The 20,580-nt window shown below is 36.8% G+C and overlaps 2 protein-coding genes and 2 long non-coding RNA genes across 8 annotated transcripts in view; 3 read left to right on the top strand and 1 right to left on the bottom strand.

The window, feature by feature from the left end:
• LOC114272435 (uncharacterized) overlaps nt 1-20,580 on the top strand; it is a 313,860-nt gene that overhangs the window by 269,322 nt on the left and 23,958 nt on the right. The gene's annotated exons all lie outside the window — the stretch shown is intronic.
• Nucleotides 3,845-4,708, top strand: LOC145797589 (uncharacterized). Its single transcript, XM_082884969.1, has one exon. The coding sequence runs from the start codon at nt 3,845-3,847 to the stop codon at nt 4,706-4,708; it is 864 nt and encodes a 287-aa protein (XP_082741095.1).
• On the top strand, nt 8,551-13,299 carry LOC145798425 (uncharacterized). Its single transcript, XR_014339272.1, has 3 exons — nt 8,551-8,744; nt 10,193-10,890; nt 12,858-13,299. It is a non-coding gene; the product is annotated as an uncharacterized LOC145798425 (long non-coding RNA).
• Nucleotides 16,364-20,336, bottom strand: LOC114308567 (uncharacterized). The gene is made up of 3 exons (XR_014337391.1): nt 20,183-20,336; nt 17,805-17,920; nt 16,364-16,808 (listed from the first exon to the last, which is right to left on the bottom strand). It is a non-coding gene; the product is annotated as an uncharacterized LOC114308567 (long non-coding RNA).

Genomic DNA, 20,580 nt, shown 5'->3' on the forward strand with positions numbered 1-20,580 from the left:
CCCTCGTACCAAAGTTCCCGAGCCGAGGCAACTTTGGACGAACACGTGGCCTTAGGCACGAGTCAGGGTTTTCTAAATTTTCCAAAATAAAATATTTAGGTGACGACTCTGAAATCTGGAAAAGCAGTCCATGTTTGGTGCTTTTTGATTCAAAATTGATTTTTCAAAACCAATTGCCAGATTTGGACTCTTTGGTGATTTATCAATCTCACATTGCACTTTGTGAGATTAGATTCAGAACCATGACAGGAGTCTGAACTGTAGGACTGATGTAGAGACCCTAATTTTTTAGTAATTACACTTGAAACCCTGAGCCTTAGGTTAATAGCATTTTAGCCCTAGTTCCATAAAAGTCTGCGTAAGGGCCCAAGTAAAGAATAATTTCTCCGTGTGTTACCATAATTAATCCATAGAACACCACTTTATGATTGGAACTATCCTAAAACTTGGTTTTATTTATTTTACCTCATAATTTCTAAATTAATTCACACATTTTATTTTTATTTTTATTTTTTTTGTTTTTATTGTTCTTTCATTTATTATTTATTTGAATAGAATACTATTGTGTATTTGAATATATACATAGTTTAAATGTATATATATATATATATATAATATGTTGGGGGAAGAGTTGGTTCGATAACAACAAACAAAAAATAAAAAAAATAAAAAAAACAAATATCTAGATATTTAGTTTTCTTAGCCATTAAGCTACCTTATACTCTATAAATTGAGAGCTTGTCCAAATCCACTCCCACGTTTTTCAACAGCCCAAGGAGAGGGTGAGAGAGGGAGAGTTGGCTCAAGGGAAGTAGAGAAGTAAAAAGAAGAAAAAAAAAGAAGAGAAAAAGAAGGAATTCTTGAAGGTAAGAACATACCTCTCCTTTAATTTCTCCAATCCTTTCATCAACTCATTCTATTGTCTAGTATGTCTCTTGTGCTACAAATTAATGGTAAATAGGGTTTTTAGTGTGTGTGAAAGTATGGGTATGATATAGTGTCATTGTCTTGAAAATTTGTGAAATTAGGCACTGCTGCAACTTCTCTAATTTAAAAGAAACATCAAATCTATCTAATTCTCAAATATGAATTTATTGTGGGATATTTTATGTGTTTAGAGCTTGTGACAATTTTATTAGCTCCTAATTGTGTGTTTTTAGGGCTTGGATAATTTGTTGAAAAATCGGGTCCTGAGTCTCTGAAAAACAGTCCACTTTTAGAAATTTTATAAAATTCTAGAAAAATCATCTCATGTTGGTTCTTCTGTCAAAATTTAGAACTCTGAGTCCTCTTTCCAACAGATTTTATTTGAGTGCAAACCGTCGGGTAGATTGAGAGAAAAGCTAGTTTTCCCAAAGGGTGATAAATCTGGACAGGTTTTCGAATATAGTTTGTAGATGAATTTTTGGAGGGGCTGTGCAACTTCTAAAAATTGGAACTGAAACTAGACAGATTGAATACTGTTTCTGTGCAATTTCAGCCCCTAATTTGACATAGAAGTATTTTTACCAAAGCGTTCTTGTTAGCCCTGTAGAACCGAACAGTGCTGGAAATTGTGTTCTATTATGTTATTTGTCTCTAAGTGTTTCAAAGCATTTCTAATGTTGTTTTCTTGCCTTACTATATACTTATGAATGATGATCATGGACTATATTTCCTCTCGTATGTTTTTCTCATACTCTTTTATATGACCGAATTACCGAATGTGACTAACTTACCTAGCAAAAGATCTAATGAACGGGAAATGATAAGGGGCTGGCAATGGGTGACGTTCATCTTAGTGTTTTAGAACAATTTTATACATATGCATGACATGAATTATGATGGGATTAACACCAAATGAGTTAAGTCTTGTGTAAGCGTTTTGAGCGAGCCCCTAGGTTGACACGGACGTATTCAGACTCTATACAGTGGTTTCAGGGTGTAAGCGAGCCCTTTGGTATGGTATGTGCAGGGTGTAAGCGAGCCCTAGGCACGATTTGGGGTGTAAGCGAGCCCACTTGTTTGTCCGTCCCTTTTGAGGTCCATCGATGTCGCTGACCAATAAATAACCGGGAGGTGGGCATGGGTGGTAAGGTCTGCAAAGCAGCAAAAGGGGGAGTTCTGAGTAGTCCGGTGTTTAATCTTGTGGTTGGGTAGAAGGATCTCTTTGGGGGCTTCTAGATGCCTAGTCTAACTACTAATTCATAAAACCTTAACGTAAGTATGTTATGTTACCTGATTTGTTTTGTGTATGGTTGATTGATTGATAGAAGATATAGGGGTGTGTGTGTTTTTACTAGGCATTCCAAGTTCATGGCGTGTTATGCCAGGTGAAGAAGCAGCTTACGACGGGGAAGGTTATCCCGAAGACAATCAAGATGAAGTTTTAGAGCCGTGGTTCACTTGAAAAATTTGGACTAGTAGTTTGTTTTTGTTTTCTCTCTCCTTTTACCTTTTGGTTTGACAGTGTTTTGTAAACCTCTAGTGGAACTCAAATCAGTTATCTATGTTATAACTCTGCTTATATGTGTACATTAAAATATTGTGGTTATCTCTTTTGTTTGAGTTGTACTTTATATATTTCTCTTGTGGTCTCAAATTTTAGGGCATGACAAATTTGGTATCAGAGCCCTAGGTTCAACCCTTAACCCACGCGTGTTGACTTGCGATTTTAGATATCCTTGCCTTTTACATTACTATATTCTGTTAACATTATACTATATCATAGTAAAGGTGGACCAAAAAAAATTGTTTACCTACCGTAGGATGGATTCTACGTCAGAAAGCGTTGATGACTGGGGAGTTTTTTGTTTCTAGAACAGACGGGCAGTAGCTGTTAGTCCACAAAGACTTAACCGACGATGTCAATTGGGAGCAGAACGCGTGATAAAGAAAGCTATTCGGAAAACAGAGAAGGATTTTTCATACTACACCATGCAAGCAAGACGAGCGTTGGTACGCCAATGCCTCCAGTGCAAATACCGGGAGCTTAGGTTCGCTCTACAGATAGAGTGGAATGGTCAGACTTTTGCTGAGCTTAGGCAAGAGGTATTGGCTGAGGATTCGCGTCCAGTGATGCGTCGCATTGGGCCCGAGAGCTGTGGCTCTCATCATCCTGAGTTAGAGGTTCCTTTTGTCTCAGTACTTCCCGGAGCTTCCCCTGCATTCCCTATAGAGGTGTCATCAGAGTACTCCTCTACACCGGCTCAGCAGTTTCCAGCCTCCCCGACATATGCTCCTCTACCACCAGAGGATCCCGAGGAAGATCCTGAGGAAGATCCCGAAGAAGACCCAAAGGAATCGTTTGACTTAGGGCTGTAGTAGTCATGGGACAAACCTTTTTGTGTACCTTTGTAAATAGTGTTTTGTGTGGTTAAAGCGTGTTTTGTTTTGGTGTATACACGCTACACGCTAACCTAGATAGTGTAACCTTTTGTAAGAAGAAGTTATATGCGTATATATAAATATCTAGTTGGTTATTCTAGAGTATTTGTATGTTAATTTATTTTATTTTGTTTGGTTTAATTACATCATCCATTTAGAAAGAAAAAATTAATTACAACTCGGACCACATTAAATTAGCATATTTATTGAACACCTTTTCGCCTTCACAACAACCCTAAGCTTATATCACCCACAAACTTGGCAGATGGTGGACAATGTGGAAGCAAACGATCAAGTCAGACGCCGACGAGGATGTCCAGCTCGCAATTAAGGCATTAATCGCGGTAGACCTATACCTGCTGAGGAGTTGCCAAGACCAGTCGGAAACCAGATTCTTGAAGAGTTAGGAAGGCTTAGAAGAACGCAACCAAATGAGCGAATATATTTATTATCTGAGTTCAGAAAGCAAAGACCGCCGATGTTCACAGATGAGCCTGACCCGAGAGTCGCTGAGAGCTGGATTCGTCAAATAGAAAAGATGTTGGAAACGATGGGTATTATTGTGCATACAGACAAGATTGCCCTGGCAAGTTATCAGCTAGAAGGAGAAGCGGATCATTGGTGGTCCTTGATGAAAAACTCTCGGGACACAACAAGCATGACTTGGGCTCAGTTCAAAGAATTGTTTCTAAGAAAATATTTCCCAAACACAGTTAGACAAGAGCAAATATGGCAATTTCAAACTTTGAAACAGGGTGAGATGTCAGTGACTCAGTATCTGGCCAAGTTTGAAGAGCTGGCTCGATACGCAACCCGATACGTTGCAGATAAGGGAGAGAAAACACAAAAATTCGAGTGGGATTTAGACCCAATTATCAGAGGTAAAGTGTTACCCTTGCACCTCCCTACATTTGCTAATGTGGTAGATACGACATTGGATGCAGAAAGAGAGTGGGCAGACTCAAAAAGGATTTGGATGATGAAAACGAAGAAAGGGGGTCAGTCCTTTGTAGGGCCAAGAAGAAATGACCGAAGGAATGTGGTACGGACACCATACACTAGACCGTCGCAACAGCCGCAACAGCAAAGCCAGAAAGGAAGTTTACAAACCAAGCATATTACACAAATCCAATGCTTTCACTGTCATCAGATAGGGCACAAGAAGTCGAAATGTCCCCAACTTTCTGCGATGGGAAATCAAGCAGGGGGTTCAAGCGCGAATGCTCAAGTTATTGGCGGGCAAAGGCCATGGACGAACAAAAGGTTGGACCAACCGGTAATCAAAAAGCCACAGGCAGAGTTTCTGCTCTCCAAGAGGAAGATAATGAAGATCCATCAGTAATTATAGGTAACATTGTACTCTATAATTCTTGGGTTCACGTTCTATTCGATTCTGGCGCATCACATTCTTTTATATCAACATCATGTGTTAAATCATTAGGTTTTAAATGTGAACCTTTAGAAACTACTTTACGTGTTGCATCACCCTTGGGAGGAAGTATTAGGGTAGGATTAATCTGTCGAGGGTGTGAATTAAAAGTGCCAGGGTTACACTTGAGTTGTGACCTTCGGGGCATGAACATGTCCGATTTTGACATAATCTTGGGAATGGATTGGTTATCCGCCCATCGAGTAGTGATTGATTGCTACCACAAGAGGGTGACGGTTTGTACATCTAGTGGAACGTGTTTCCAATTTAAGGGGGAAAGAGAGGATTCCCTGAGCATGACAAATCGTAAAATGCAGTGGCATCGACAATTTGCTGGATGGTTAGCAAGTTTGATCATTAATGAAGAAGCCCAATCGGAATCAAATCTTCCGCGTGTAGTTTGTGAATACGCTGACGTTTTTCCTGAGGAATTGCCAGGATTACCGCCACATCGTGAGGTAGATTTTAGTATCGAGTTACAAGCGGGTACTGCACCAATATCCCTGACATCCCACCATATGGCTCCTGCCGAACTTCGGGAGTTGAAGACGCAACTGCAAGAATTACTGGAAAAGGGATTTATCCGACCAAGTACCTCACCGTGGGGCGCACCAGTTCTATTTGCAAAGAAAAAGGACAGAACAATAAGATTGTGCATAGATTATCGGCAACTCAATCGGGTGACGATCAAGAACGGATATCCACTTCCACGGATTGATGACCTTTTTGACCAACTTCGAGGTTCGAAGTGTTATTCAAAGATTGATCTTAGATTTGGCTATCATCAATTGTGGGTCGCTGATGATGACATACCAAAAACTGCTTTCCGAACCCGTTATGGCCATTACGAATTTGTGGTAATGCCCTTTGGATTAACCAATGCACCAGCCGTGTTTATGAGCTTAATGAATAAGATTTTTACTCCGTACTTGGACCAGTTCGTGGTGGTGTTTATCGATGATATTCTAGTCTATTCACCGTTGGAAGAAGAACACGAGCAACACTTGAGAGTAGTTCTCCAGGTTTTAAAAGACAACCAGCTGTACGCAAAAGCAAGTAAATGTGAGTTCTGGTTAAAGGAAGTCACATTTTTGGGACACGTCGTGTCGGAGCATGGAATCGCTGTAGACCCGGCCAAGGTAGAAGCAGTATTAGATTGGAAGCAGCCAACCTCAGTATTCGAAGTTCGTAGTTTCTTAGGGTTGGTTGGCTATTACCAACGGTTTATTCAAGACCTTTCTAAACTAGCTAAGCCGATGACTCGTCTAACACAAAAAGGGGTAAAATACGATTGGAACGAAGCATGTGAACAATCCTTTCAAGAACTCAAGAGGAGATTGACTAGTGCCCCAATACTCATCATTCCGGAGCGAGACATAGGATATACGGTCTATTGCGACGCGTCCAAGGATGGGCTAGGCTGTGTGCTAATGCCAAAAGGGAAGGTAGTGGCTTACGGCTCCAGGCAACTGAAACCGCATGAAAAGAATTATCCAACACACGATCTAGAGTTGGCAGCAATGGTTTTTGTGTTAAAGCAGTGGCGTCATTATTTGCATGGTGAACAATTTGAGATTTTCACGAACCATAAGAGCTTGAAGTATTTGTCCACGCAGAAGGACTTGAACATGAGACAAAGACGGTGGCTAGAATACCTCGAAGATTACCATTTTACTCTATCCTATCATTTTGGCAAAGCTAACATGGTGGCAGATGCCCTGAGTCGCAAGAACCGGGGAATTATTACTAGCTTGGCACTCAAGGAATGGAACATGGTCAGAACACTTAATGAGTTTGGAGTACAGATGAAAGCTCATGACGAGAAGATATACCTTGGCGCTCAAATCGCTACACCCAAATTACTGAACGAGGTAATGGAGTCACAGAAGTATGATCAGGAGGTGGCGTTCATAAAAGCGTGAATAGCATCCGACGATCCTATACTTGATTGAACGATTCATTCAGATGGAAGTTTGAGACATCAGGGTAGAGTGTTTGTACCACAAGATGAGTCGCTTAGAGAAAAAGTTCTGAAGGAGTTCCACCATTCGGTGTTCGCAGTGCACCCAGGAGGGACGAAAATGTACCAAGACTTAAAACGCCAATATTGGTGGAGCAAAATAAAGAAAGATGTGGCTCAATTTGTAGCTAGGATGCCTTACGTGTCAGCAAGTAAAGGCAAAACACCAGCGACCTGGAGGGATGCTTCAGCCCTTGCCGATATCAGAATGGAAATGGGAGTATATAACAATGGACTTCGTCACTGGACTACCCAAGTCACCTAGAGGACATGATGCTATATGGGTTATAGTTGATCGTTTGACGAAAATTGCGCACTTTTTGCCATATAAAATCTCATTGCTGAGTCATCTCTACATTAAAGAAATTGTCCGATTACACGGAATTCCTGTATCAATTGTGTCCGACCGGGACCCGCGTTTCACCTCCCGATTCTGGGGAAGCTTATAGGAAGCGTTAGGGACCGAATTATGTTTCAGTACCGCATTTCATCCTCAAACTGACGGACAGTCGAAACGTACCATTCAGACTTTGGAGGACATGTTGAGAGCTTGTGTGATGGATTTTAAAGGGAGTTGGGAGCAACACCTACCGTTGGTAGAGTTCACATACAACAATAGTTTCCAGGCTAGCATTAGCATGGTTCCATTCGAAGCACTGTACGATCGGCCTTGCAGATCACCAGTTTGTTGGACTGAAGTTGGAGAAGTGAGTCTATAGGGCCTAGAGATCGTGCAAGAAACTACAGAAAAGGTGAAACTTATTCGACAAAGATTAGTGGCAGCTCCAGATCGTCAGAAGATTTATGCAGATAAAAGGAGAAGACCACTAACCTTCGCTGTCGGTGATTATGTTTTCCTAAAAATTCAGCCCCGCCGAGGGATCATTCGTTTCGGAAAGAAAAGAAAATTATCGGCTCGAGATATTGGACCCTTCGAGATACTTTAGAAAATCGGAGAGGTTGCGTACAAGTTGGCTTTACCCCCACAGTTGGCTGGAGTACATGATGTTTTCCATGTATCTATGCTGCGGAAGTATATAATGCACCCTTCTCACATCATCAACTGGGAAGAAATCCAACTCAATGAAGATGTCACCTTTGAGGAGGGACCAGTAGCAATTATGGACAGACAAGAAAAGAACTTGCGAGGGAAGACAATTCACCTTCTTAAGATACTCTGGCGTCACCATGGTATTGAAGAGTTCACCTGGGAACGTGAAGACGTGATGCGGGCAAATTATCCACAACTATGCGGGCAAATTATCCACAACAATTTGAGACGTAAGGTATGATCTAATTTCGAGGATGAAATTTATTTAAGGGGGATAGGTTGTAGAGACCCTAATTTTTTTGTAATTACACTTGAAACCCTGAGCCTTAGGTTAATAGCATTTTAGCCCTAGTTCCATAAAAGTTTGCGTAATGGCCCAAGTAAAGAATAATTTCTCCGTGTGTTACCATAATTAAATCATAGAACACCACTTTATGATTGGAACTATCCTAAAACTTGGTTTTATTTATTTTACCTCATAATTTCTAAATTAATTCACACATTTTATTTTTATTTTTATTTCTATTTTTTTTGTGTTTATTGTCCTTTCATTTATTATTTATTTGAATAGAATACTATTGTGTATTTGAATATATACATAGTTTAAATGTATATATATATATAATATGTTGGTGGAAGAGTTGGTTGGATAACAACAAACAAAAAATAAATAAAATAAAAAAAACAAATATCTAGATATTTAGTTCTCTTAGCCATTAAGCTACCTTATACTCTATAAATTGAGAGCTTGTCCAAATTCACTCCCACGTTTTTCAACAGCCCAAGGAGAGGGTGAGAGAGGGAGAGTTGGCTCAAGGGAAGTAGAGAAGTAAGAAGAAGAAGAAAAAAAAAAGAAAAAAAAGAAGGAATTCTTGAAGGTAAGAACATACCTCTCCCTTAATTTCTCCAATCCTTTCATCAACTCATTCTATTGTCTAGTATGTCTCTTGTGTTACAAATTAATGGTAAATAGGGTTTTTGATGTGTGTGAAAGTATGGGTATGATATAGTGTCATTGTCTTGCAAATTTGTGAAATTAGGCACTGCTGCAACTTCTCTAATTTAAAAGAAATATCAAATCTATCTAATTCTCAAATCTGAATTTAATGTAGGATATTTTATGTGTTTAGAGCTTGTGACAATTTTATTAGCTCCTAATTGTGTGTTTTTAGGACTTGGATAATTTGTTGAAAAATCTGGTCATGAGTCTCTGAAAAACAGTCCACTTTTAGCAATTTTATAAAATTCTAGAAAAATCATCTCATGTTGGTTCTTCTGTCAAAATTTAGAACTCTGAGTCCTCTTTCCAACAGATTTTATTTGAGTGAAAACAGTCGAGTAGATTGAGAGAAAAGCTAGTTTTCCCAAAGGGTGACAAATCTGGACAGGTTTTCAAATATAGTTTGTAGATGAATTTTTTGAGGGGCTGTGCAACTTCTGAAAATTGGAACTGAAACTAGACAGATTGAATACTGTTTCTGTGCAATTTCAGCCCCTAATTTGGCCTAGAAGTATTTTTACCAAAGCGTTCTTGTTAGCCCTGTAGAACCGAACAGTGCTGGAAATTGTGTTCTATTATGTTATTTGTCTCTAAGTGTTTCAAAGCATTTCTAATGTTGTTTTCTTGCCTTACTATATACTTATGAATGATGATCATGGACTATATTTCCTCTCGTATGTTTTTCTCATACTCTTTTATATGACTGAATTACCGAATGTGACTAACTTACCTAGCAAAAGATCTAATAAACGGGAAATGATAAGGGGCTGGCAATGGGTGACGTTCATCTTAGTGTTTTAGAACAATTTTATACATATGCATGACATGAATTATGATGGGATTAATACCAAATGAGTTAAGTCTTGTGTAAGTGTTTTGAGCGAGCCCCTAGGTTGACACGGACGTATTCAGACTCTATGCAGTGGTTTCAGGGTGTAAGCGAGCCCTTTGGTATGGTATGTGCAGGGTGTAAGCGAGCCCTAGGCACGATTTGGGGTGTAAGCGAGCCCACTTGTTTGGCCGTCCCTTTTGAGGTCCATCGATGTCGTTGACCAATAAATAACCGGGAGGTGGGCATGGGTGGTAAGGTCTGCAAAGCAGCAAAAGGGGGAGTTCTGAGTAGTCCGGTGTTTAATCTTGTGGTTGGGTAGAAGGATCTCTTTGGGGGCTTCTAGATGCCTAGTCTAACTACTAATTCATAAAACCTTAACGTAAGTATGTTATGTTACCTGATTTGTTTTGTGTATGGTTGATTGATTGATAGAAGATATAGGTGTGTGTGTGTGTTTTTACTGGGCATTCCAAGCTCATGGCGTGTTATGCCAGGTGAAGAAGCAGCTTACGATGGGGAAGGTTATCCCGAAGACAATCAAGATGAAGTTTTAGAGCCGTGGTTCACTTGAAAAATTTGGACTAGTAGTTTGTTTTTGTTTTCTCTCTCCTTTTACCTTTTGGTTTGACAGTGTTTTGTAAACCTCTAGTGGAACTCAAATCAGTTATCTATGTTATAACTCTGCTTATATGTGTACATTAAAATATTGTGGTTATCTCTTTTGTTTGAGTTGTACTTTATATATTTCTCTTGTGGTCTCAAATTTTGGGACGTGACAACTAATCCGCGCCCTCTCCGAAAAGGGGGGCGCGCGGAGGAAGGTCGGGCGGTCTACAGTTGTATAGAAGCTTGGTTGGAAATTTGTTGTATCTTACAGCTACAAGGCCGGATATAATATATGCTGCAAGTTTGCTTTCTAGATTTATGAATAATCCCAGCCAAAAGCATCTTGGTGCTGCAAAACGAGTTTTGAGATATATTTGAGGCACGACCAGCTATGGTATCAAGTATTGCAAAGATTCAACTGTGAAATTGTTTGGTTTTTGTGATAGTGATTGGGGTGGTTGCATTGATGATATGAAAAGCACCTCCGGGTATGCATTTTCCTTGGGTTTTGGAGTATTTTCTTGGGCATCAAAGAAGCAACAAAGTGTGGTGCAATTATCTGCAGAAGCTGAATATGTTTCAACAGGTTTGGTAACTTCCCAAGCAATTTGGTTGAGGAGATGTGATGATCATCTCCTTAATTAAGTAAATTAATTATGTGATTAATGTTGATCATGTGATTATGTGTGAATTACGAAATAGGTGCCATGTATTATATATATATATATATATATATATATTGTATTGATTTGTGCCATGTATTATTGTGAACAGGTACGTATAGGTGTGAATTAAACCTGTCTGATTCGTTAATTTGAACAAGTTTGAATTAAGAAATTGGGTAGGAATTAGAGCCTCATTCACATTAGTATAATTTAATCTAGTGTACTTAAGATTATAATGATGCGAGTTAATTTAATTTGAGTGAATTGAATTTAAATTAGTTATATGATTTGTTAGCTTATTTAATGTAAGCTTGATGTATATATGATCAAAGACTTGGGGGATGGCTCATCAAATTGACTGAGAGTAGGAGAGCAGTGTAGTGGACTTGGTGAGGTTAGAGCTATACACGTAGAGAGAGAGGGAGTAACTATGAGAGTTAAAACTCAGCATGGAGAAGGAAGAAAGGAAAAAGAAAATGAAGAAAGAGATTGAGGCTAAGGTTCAAAACTTCATAAATTAATCAATGAAGGTAAGAAATTTCCACCAAATTTCATGAAATTGAAATGCTTTCCGTATAATCCTCTAGACTTTGAGTAGCTTTAATTAAAGATCATGAATATGTATGAGATTAGTGGCGTAAATTGGTGTTAAGAATTCATTGATCACATAAAGAGGGAATTATGGAGAATTAACTTCATATAGTTGCATGCATGGCATAATTCATGGACAATTGGTTTCATTCATTTGAATTCTTGCATGGTACTTCAATAGAGAGGGAATTTCATAGAAGCTTGAGTCTAAGAACTCCCACTTGCATGTTTAATACATTTACATACCAAAATGAGGATTTGATTTCTTTACTAGTAATTTGGTCATAGTTTACAAGTTTTGATTTGTGTTCCATGGTCAAGGTTCAAGTCTAGAATGTTTCTATGCATTTTGGTAATGAATTGCATGAAAATGAGCTTGATTTTACAAAGAAACGCATTGCCCAAACAAAGCAGTTTTCGGACTGGTTGTGTAGCATTGCCGCACAAGCGGTCTAGGGCCCTGCACGTGCAGAAAACAAGGCAATAGTGAGGGTGCATTCTGCTTAAATTGCACCTATGGGGCCGGGTGTTGTGGTAACCACTGCACGTGCGGCTGGCTGGTTTGTTTTTCCCTTCTCTTTTCCACCTTCTGGGCCTCTGTTTGCATGGTTTTAATGTGTTTTCATGATCATTTACATCTCATGAGTACATTAGATTGAATAAATGAAAAATTAGAACCGAATCAGTAAAGACGATTAGTTATTGAATATGTAACAACCGAATCAAATAAAATTGGCTATTGATATTAATGTAATTGAGTTGTTATGCTTGACTTTATTTGTTTAGGTCGGACGCCAAACCAATAGGACGTGTATCGAGAAGCCCACTGTGAGTAACAATGTTGTAATGATATGTTCAACTTGTATTTATTTCCTGAATGATAAAATTATATCGTTTTTAGCAGTTACTTTTTATCGATTGAATGATAATCCTCTTTTGAATTGTATTCGTGGCATCCATGGCGTATTGTTATTGTTATTGATCTCGCTGTTGTTATAGAGATCTATGTCAGTTCCAAATCTTGGAACTATTGTTGTTGTTTGATGGCCATAGATTGATTGTTTGGTCTTTAAGACCTATTGTATTGTTGTTATTAGATGTACCACGTATGACCTATATGAATATGAATATGATTGATTGAATTGAACGATTGAACGATTGATTGCCAAAAAGATATTAGTTGAAAATGTTCTATTGATAATCGATTGTTTCGAAGACTGTAAGGACATCATTCTTAACCTCTTTAGACATTTGTTATTCACTGGGCTTTATCTCACAGTTTATTATATATATGTAGGTGATCGAACATCGGACCAAAGCTAGTGGCGCTGATCCAAACCCTTGTTTTGTCAAGCAAACTATTGTACCTTATTGCGAGGTTTCAATCTACCATATGTCAAGGCTTTTTGGGAGGTTCAAACTCACCCTTTTTGAGTTTGTTACGTGAAAAGAATGTTTTAAGACTATTGTTAACACTATCTTTGATGATGGGATTAATTCCCTAACTTGTATTTTGTCTTGTATATATGTGTTTATGGCCATAAATGGTTATGGATATGGCTATGTATATGAAAGTTTATTTCCATTCAGGCTCTCACAGCTCATTGGACATTATCTTATTATTGATTGGCTTCTTCCAGCCCCTTCATATTGTATTATTGTCATTATTGTTAAGAAAGCTTTTGGTAATCATGGATTACTGGCCGGTTACGGAGCTAAATCTATTGGGGCGGGTTTGGGTCGTGACAAGAGAATACTTGAAGATGTTTGTGAAAAGCAAGAAGATGGTACATAAATTTTTTGTGACAACAAATCAGCCATTGTCATGGCTAAGAATCCTGTTTTTCACAGTCGCACTCGTCATATTGCAATTAAACATCATTTTATTCGGGAAGCAATTGAAGAAGGTGAAGTGCAGCTCAAATTTTGTAGGTCAGATGAACAAATTGCAGATATATTCACTAAGGCTCTTCCCAAAGAAAATTTCTAGCATTTCAAAGAGTTACTTGGAGTTATGGAGCAGCACATTAGGGGGGAGCAATGTTGATATAATGTGCTTGTTTAATTTTGTATCCAAACAATCTCTTATGCTTATTTAATTCTAGTTATGTTTTGGGTTGGGTTTTGTTAATTAGAGTTAATGTATGTGGAGGAAATTTGTCCAGATGTTGTATTGGTACTTGGGTTGATATAATTTCATATATAAGGCTTGTAAGGGAAGCTAAAAAGTTAATAAAAAAATCTACCAAAGGGACTGTTTAATTGTGAACACTCTTCTCTCATGTTTTTCTCTTCTTCTTTATTATTTTTTGCAGGAAAAATAAGATCTAATTTTGTGTGTTTCAGATTAATTTCTTTGTGGTTTAAACACACACTTGCTTCCAAAACACCCAACAGCCTGCTAGCCTGCTTTCTTGTCTACAAGTGATGGCTCAACCTCAAATCTGTCGTTTCTCTACATAGTTCTTCGAAGTGCACCGTGGAGAGGAAAGAGGTAGTGGTGTAGTCGAGTAGTTCCACCTTGTCGGACAACGCATAGGGAGGTTGAACACCGTGCAAATGAGAAGAAGGATGCCACATAACATGAGAAACAAACAATGAAGGTGGTTCTTTCTTTCCATCCCTCTCTCTCCCTTCGCTATTTCTTCTCTATTTTTTTATTTTTTTTATTATTGTTTGTTTAGTGTTAGATTAGATGGCTAAATGAGGAGTACAATTTGTGTGTGTGTATCTCTATATATCTATTCTTGCATTCAAGATTGGATTCTATATTTGTATAAAAAAAACAGGGAAAATTTCAACAGATCATAAACATTTGATTTTTTTTTTTTTTTTTGGTTCTTTGGGCTTGAAATTGTTTAATCCAGATCTTGTTATGGTTTGTATTTTTTTTTTAATCTGTCTCTAGGGTTGCTCAAATCTGAATAGATAGTGGATAATAGATAATGGAGTTTTTTTGTTGCGTCACTCATCATTTTTTTTTCTTTTTTTTGGTCTTTTGTATGAGTATTTTTTTTTTTCTTATATGTTGTTGTTGTTGTTGTTGTTGATAAGTTGTTGTTGATGATGATGATAATAGTGATGGTGATCATGATGATAAATGTTAGCTTAGATGACCAAATATGTAATTACGTTGAAAAGATAATAAAAAAACAAACACATATTTCAACGGTTATTGTTTCAAATAGATAAGAACAAAGAGAAACCCACATAATTTGAAGAGATAGAGAGAGAAATCCACAGAATTTGAATAGACAGAGAAAAAAATTGAATAGATAGTAAAAAAAATTGAACAGATAGGGAAAAAATTTTAATAGATTGGAATTATTTTGAACAGATAGGAAAAAATTTTGAGCAAATAAAAAAAATTGAACAAATAGTCAATAAAAGTCAACAGATAAAAAAAAGTTTACACATAAATTAAAAGGTAAAATTAAAAACAAAATATACTTCAAAATAAACAAAAAGGCTTCTCACCAAACGTGGATGGACACTTTGCAGTCGGGGATTGCCGGCGCGGCCAATCTCTGGTAGTTTGGGCTATCTCAGAAGGCCGGCAAGCTACTTCGCAGGTCAACAAGTACCTCATGAGAGATGAACAAGACCACACAACCAGTCCGGTCGACAATGGCAAGAGGCAACAAGATAGAAGCAAACAAACAATAATGACATATATATATATATATATATATAGATAGATAGATAGATAGATAGCTCCATTTATCAAGAAATAGACAGATAGCTTTGTTTTCACATCCTCATATTAGGTTCAGAGATTCAAAAGAACTCAAAAGAGTGCAACAGAGTGAGATTTGCAAGGTTGGGTGGTAGGTTCTTAGGGATTCTCTTCGATGGTGTTTTGTGTGTTGTCTTGTGTTTATAGTTTTGTAAGAGAGGTGGCTCTTGTGATGGTTGAAAAGAATAATGTACATTTTTTTCTTTGATCTGTGAATGGAGATGGAAATTAATATTATGGAGAATTGCGCAAGAAAGATGTTTTCTTAATCAGATTTTGAAATTGGTAACACACCATGTTGGAGTTATGCTCCTTTTGTTTCAGCTGAAAATGTTTCTCGGTATTTGATATGACAAAACATGAAAGAATAAAAAAACGTTTTTATTTTTACTTTTTTTGTTTGTTTGTTTTCTTTTTTCTAGGAAAAAAAAAGGTTTTTTTTTGTAGTGTGAATTCTGATAAATATTTGACACTAAATACTCGAGTGAATAGAGTAAGGATATTTACTATATTTTTGCACTTGTGACGTATTGCCATAATTTCTAGGTATTTATAGTTGAGGGAAAAAGTTCACCCATAACTTTTTAGATATTCCTAGTTTGAAGTGAATTGTATTGTGTGTGTGCATGCAATTGTATTTTCTTGTATATTTGTGTTTTGTATTTCTCCGACTTAGGTACAAAAAAATATTTTTCACTTTCAAAGGAAAATTTATTTGGGTAGAAAATATTATTCACTTCGAAAAGTAAAAAATATTTTTCCTACTAAAATCTTACCAATAGCTATCACATTACCATCACAGGTGCCTCACAACCACCACCACCACCAAAACCACTAACAATTAGTTTCAATATCACAAACAAAATATGAAACGTTTTCTACGAATTTTTTTACTTCTAAAAAATGATTTTCGCCGAAACAAATTGCGGTGTTAATCAGATTTTGGAATTGGGCATCAAATTCCTGCCTCGTGCCCTTTCTAATGCAAACCAAAATCCAACACAATACCAAGAAGCAATCATCTCCGTTGAGTTGCATCTCATTCAGATCTGTTAAGCATCCAAAGATGTAAAAATTTCACACGAATTTTGATACTAACGAAAACATTTTCTCAAGTACTGTGTTCTTACACAAAATGGGGAGAGAGATTGGAGCTCAAATCACATATATTAACATAGAAGCATATGGGCGGCCACTCGATGCTATAGAGGTCTGTAAGGTGGTAACCTTGCCATATATGGCTCATGTGGCTGCCACCAAAGAAAAGGATAAAAAGGAAAAGGAAATGAAAGTAATGACTTGACGGTATTCAACCTTCAGGCTTAAGTTCTAGTTCAGCATATGATTACATATTTTAGCTGATTTATGAATTGCCCGGCACTGTTAAAAATACAACAGTTCACTGTAGTAGTGGTAGTTTCATATATCATATGACGAAAAATCGTAGAACAAATGTCAAAACACTTCCTTCCATGCAGGTCAGTCCACTGAAAGTCACAAGCAGCCACCCAACTGTAGACGACATTGTGGAAAAAAGAATAAATAAAAAGACGCACAAGGATCAAGATCTAATTAGAAAATTTCAGTAAAACTCGATCGTTATGGCTCAAATTTGGTCCAAGTTTGTGTCTCCATAACATAACCTTCATTTTCTTTCTTTTTTTTTTATACTTAAATTTATTTTTTATGTGAATGCATTATAAATTTGAAATTGAAAATATTTGATACATGATTAGAGACAAATAGTTTGTTTTTTTGATAAATAATAAATTTTATTAAAAAAGTATCAAGATGATGCAAAGAAAACAAAAGGACCAAAAGAGGAAAACAAAACTTGTCTAACCAATTACATCATCCAAAAAAACTAAGAAAGTAAATAGATCTGGATCAACTTTACACTCCAACCAACTATACAAGGTAACTAAGAACCGGTTCTCCAACCACAACACCGAATGCTCAATTCCTTGGAAAGTTCTCTCGTTCCTTTCTAGCCAAACCAACCACATCAAACAAAAAGGTGCCAACGACCACATCCGTCGCCGACGCTGCCCAATCCGAGACCCCCTCCAACTAGTTTGTTACATATGTGTGATGACAAAATTAATTAGATATATACATGTCATATCGTTAACATATTGTTATTTAGAATTTTCCATATCAACGTCTCTGTATCATCATACTCATATCCCGTATCCGTATCTACATCCATACTTCATAGGAATGATCTACTTCAATGTCTGAATATCTATGATCAGATCCTTTAGGTAAGATATTTATGTAAAATCAGCAAGACAAACTTGTCAAGCATAAAGATCAAACAGGTGGACCCTTGATCATGATCCTTGTATCATCATTGTGCTAATCATCAAACACTTACTTTCCAGTAGAGCACTTTACAAGTACTTTAAATGTATAGAATTGAAGTTTTACGGTTGGATTTAGTTCTGATACAACCTCAGGTAAAAGAAATATTCAAATTCGACTCCATGGAAAGGACAGTACACCTACCAGAACAGCTTCTATTTCCCTGTCTGTGACAGGTGTGCGCTTTGGCTGAAGAGAAGCTTGCCCTCCAACAGCAGTGTTGATGGGTGCTGCTGGAACATCTGACCTTGGTGCAGAACCTGGAAATTGATAATAAAAAAAGAGTTGATTACCCAAATTAAACTAAGCCTTGTGTCTCAATCAAGTGGAGTCAACTACGACATGAATCATTTTTCACCACTCTGTTTGGTCAAGGGCTATATGCTTAATTAAATTAAATAAATTCATATTTTTTTCACTAATGCATCCCACATCAGTTTAGGTCTTCTCCTCCCCCTAAAATTTTCATTTGTGGTATTCATATTACTCTTCCTTGCTGTTGCATTTATTCGTGGTATATAATCAAATCATCCTAACTTGTTCTCTCTCAACTTATTTTCAATTGGTGCTACTTTTACCTTTTCACGAATATTTTCATTTTCAATTCTACCTTCCCTAGTCTTACCATACATCTATCTAAGTATTCTCATCTATGTTTCGTGTTTTAGTTGCCTAGCATTCCATCCCATAAAGCATTGTTGACCTTATAACTATTCTAAAAAGAGTTGATTATGTCCCTAAAATTCATACGAAAAAATACCTACTTCAGTAAGATCTTTAATGTTTGAAAACACCGTTTTCGCAGATGAATGCAAAATTACTTTAGCAGTACTCCAAAGTACCAAAATCCAATGTTTGAACTTTGAATCAAACCACCAAAGTATAAATTTGAGATGTTTACATTGTAGCTTCCTCTAAAAGGAGCACTTGAACCCTAGTGTGGTGTCCAATTGCTGTTTAGCAACTTTGATACATCTCAAAAAAGTAAAGAACAGAACAACAGTGGAAAGATATACTTTGAGACCTGGCTTAAGAAGTTGCAGTGAACAACACAGAAATTTTGTTTCCACTGCAAATTGACAAGATTGTAGAAAGGGAACCAGACCTCGCATTCCTTCTTCCATTTCTAAGTTAGTCGTCAAAATTTAAAACATTTTTCCTTCTTCAAAATTTCTCAAGCCCTAATATCCCTCAAAACATGGGGTACCTTCAATCCCATTCTTCTTACCAGTCACCTACTGGCCAAACTGCTTCCTATCTGTGACATATTCAACCAGAGCCAAAACCTTGATATGTACATTTTTGACACCCATGGTCCTATGTAAGTGTGCTGAATTCACACGATTAAATGTAGTATTTTTTCCGAAACATATCATGACCGCTCAAGTCCCATGATTTAAAACAATGAACTAATTCATTAATAGAGAAGTGCTCCTAACTAGTACATGTACAATAATTTGAAGTTACTTCGTCCAGGGATACTCTATACCCAAATCCCTATGTCCCTTTGTCCCAATGCATTGTCAGCCATGGTATGGTATGTGTGTGTGAGAATCTCTCGACACAAAAATCTTGAGACGATCCTATGGCAAGGAGCTTGGGAGTTTATTGGGACAAAAAGGGATGTAGGGACAGAGAATCCCGTGCCAAGTAGTTCCACCCTTGATCAGAATAATAGTGCTTCTAGCTAGTATGATGATATATATTTACTAACACATAAGCAAACCTTGTTGTCCAACCGTCTCGTCTTGTCCCAAATTAAAGTGAAATTTACTGAGTCCCCATGACTGATGCATTCATTTTGATTTGAACTCTCTTATGTTGCCATTACTCCATTTCACATCCTCATTTCACCTTCTTTTTAAAACTTCAAAAAAAAAAAAAAAAAAAAAAAAAAACTATACTAATATCTCAGTTAGCAATGTGTATGAATACCTAATCTCCTCCCTAAACTAATTTTACTTAGTAGTGTCAAGGCATCTACTAAATCTAGCATCAGATACCACTCATTTGCGATTGTTTAAAAATACATCAGGTGATCTCATTAGCTAAAAAATATCAAACTTAGATCAATCAATAATTCAAGAAAACAACATAGAGAAGCACACACCCCAAATTTGCTAACCATAACTGACCTAGTTCATAAGACCAAGCAATTCCTAAAAAAATTATTTTTATTTTTTGTTTAGGCAAAAGGAAAGAAATGAAAAAAACAATCAATTAAAACAAAACAACTGAAGTGCAGTAAAATTAGTCAGAATTTCATAAAAAGTAGTGGGTTGTGCAGTTAGAAACACACATAAATTTATAAGAATAACCATACATTTTCTAAATCAATGAGCTCTAATGACATGAAAGTTAAAAAAACCACAAACATCTCTATTACAATGGAACCCACACTCCATTAGGACTATTTAGAAATCCTTCATTTTTGAATTTATAAATACACACCAAGAGAGAGAGAGAAAGAAAAGAAGATCGGAAGAAGGAAAGAGAGAGCAAGGGAGAGAGAAGGGAGAGACCTGAAGCAGAGGGTTTTGGGTATCTTAGTGGGAATTTGATGCTGGGAATTCTCCTCATCACTTGGAATCCTCCTCCACCCATCTCTCGCTCTCTCTCTCTCTGGATTAGTTGAAAACAGGTAAAGAGAGAGGACTGGTATTCCCTTTCTTCACTTGGACCATTTTTTGTAAAAAATTATAAATACATTCTCTAAATTTATTTAAAATATGAATTATTTATTATAATTTTCAAAATTATAAATACATCCTCTAAATTTATTTAAAATATAAATTATTCATTGTAATTTTAAAATTTTAAAAATTCTAATAAAAATACTTAAGAGTGCATTATATTCACTTTTAATTATACTATTTTTTTATAGTTATGTTTAATTTTTCTTTTCCAATTACGATATTAT

This window comes from Camellia sinensis, chromosome 8 (assembly GCF_055761805.1).
Source record: "Camellia sinensis isolate YWXY chromosome 8, ASM5576180v1, whole genome shotgun sequence".
In the NCBI taxonomy this organism is placed as follows: Eukaryota; Viridiplantae; Streptophyta; class Magnoliopsida; order Ericales; family Theaceae; genus Camellia; species Camellia sinensis.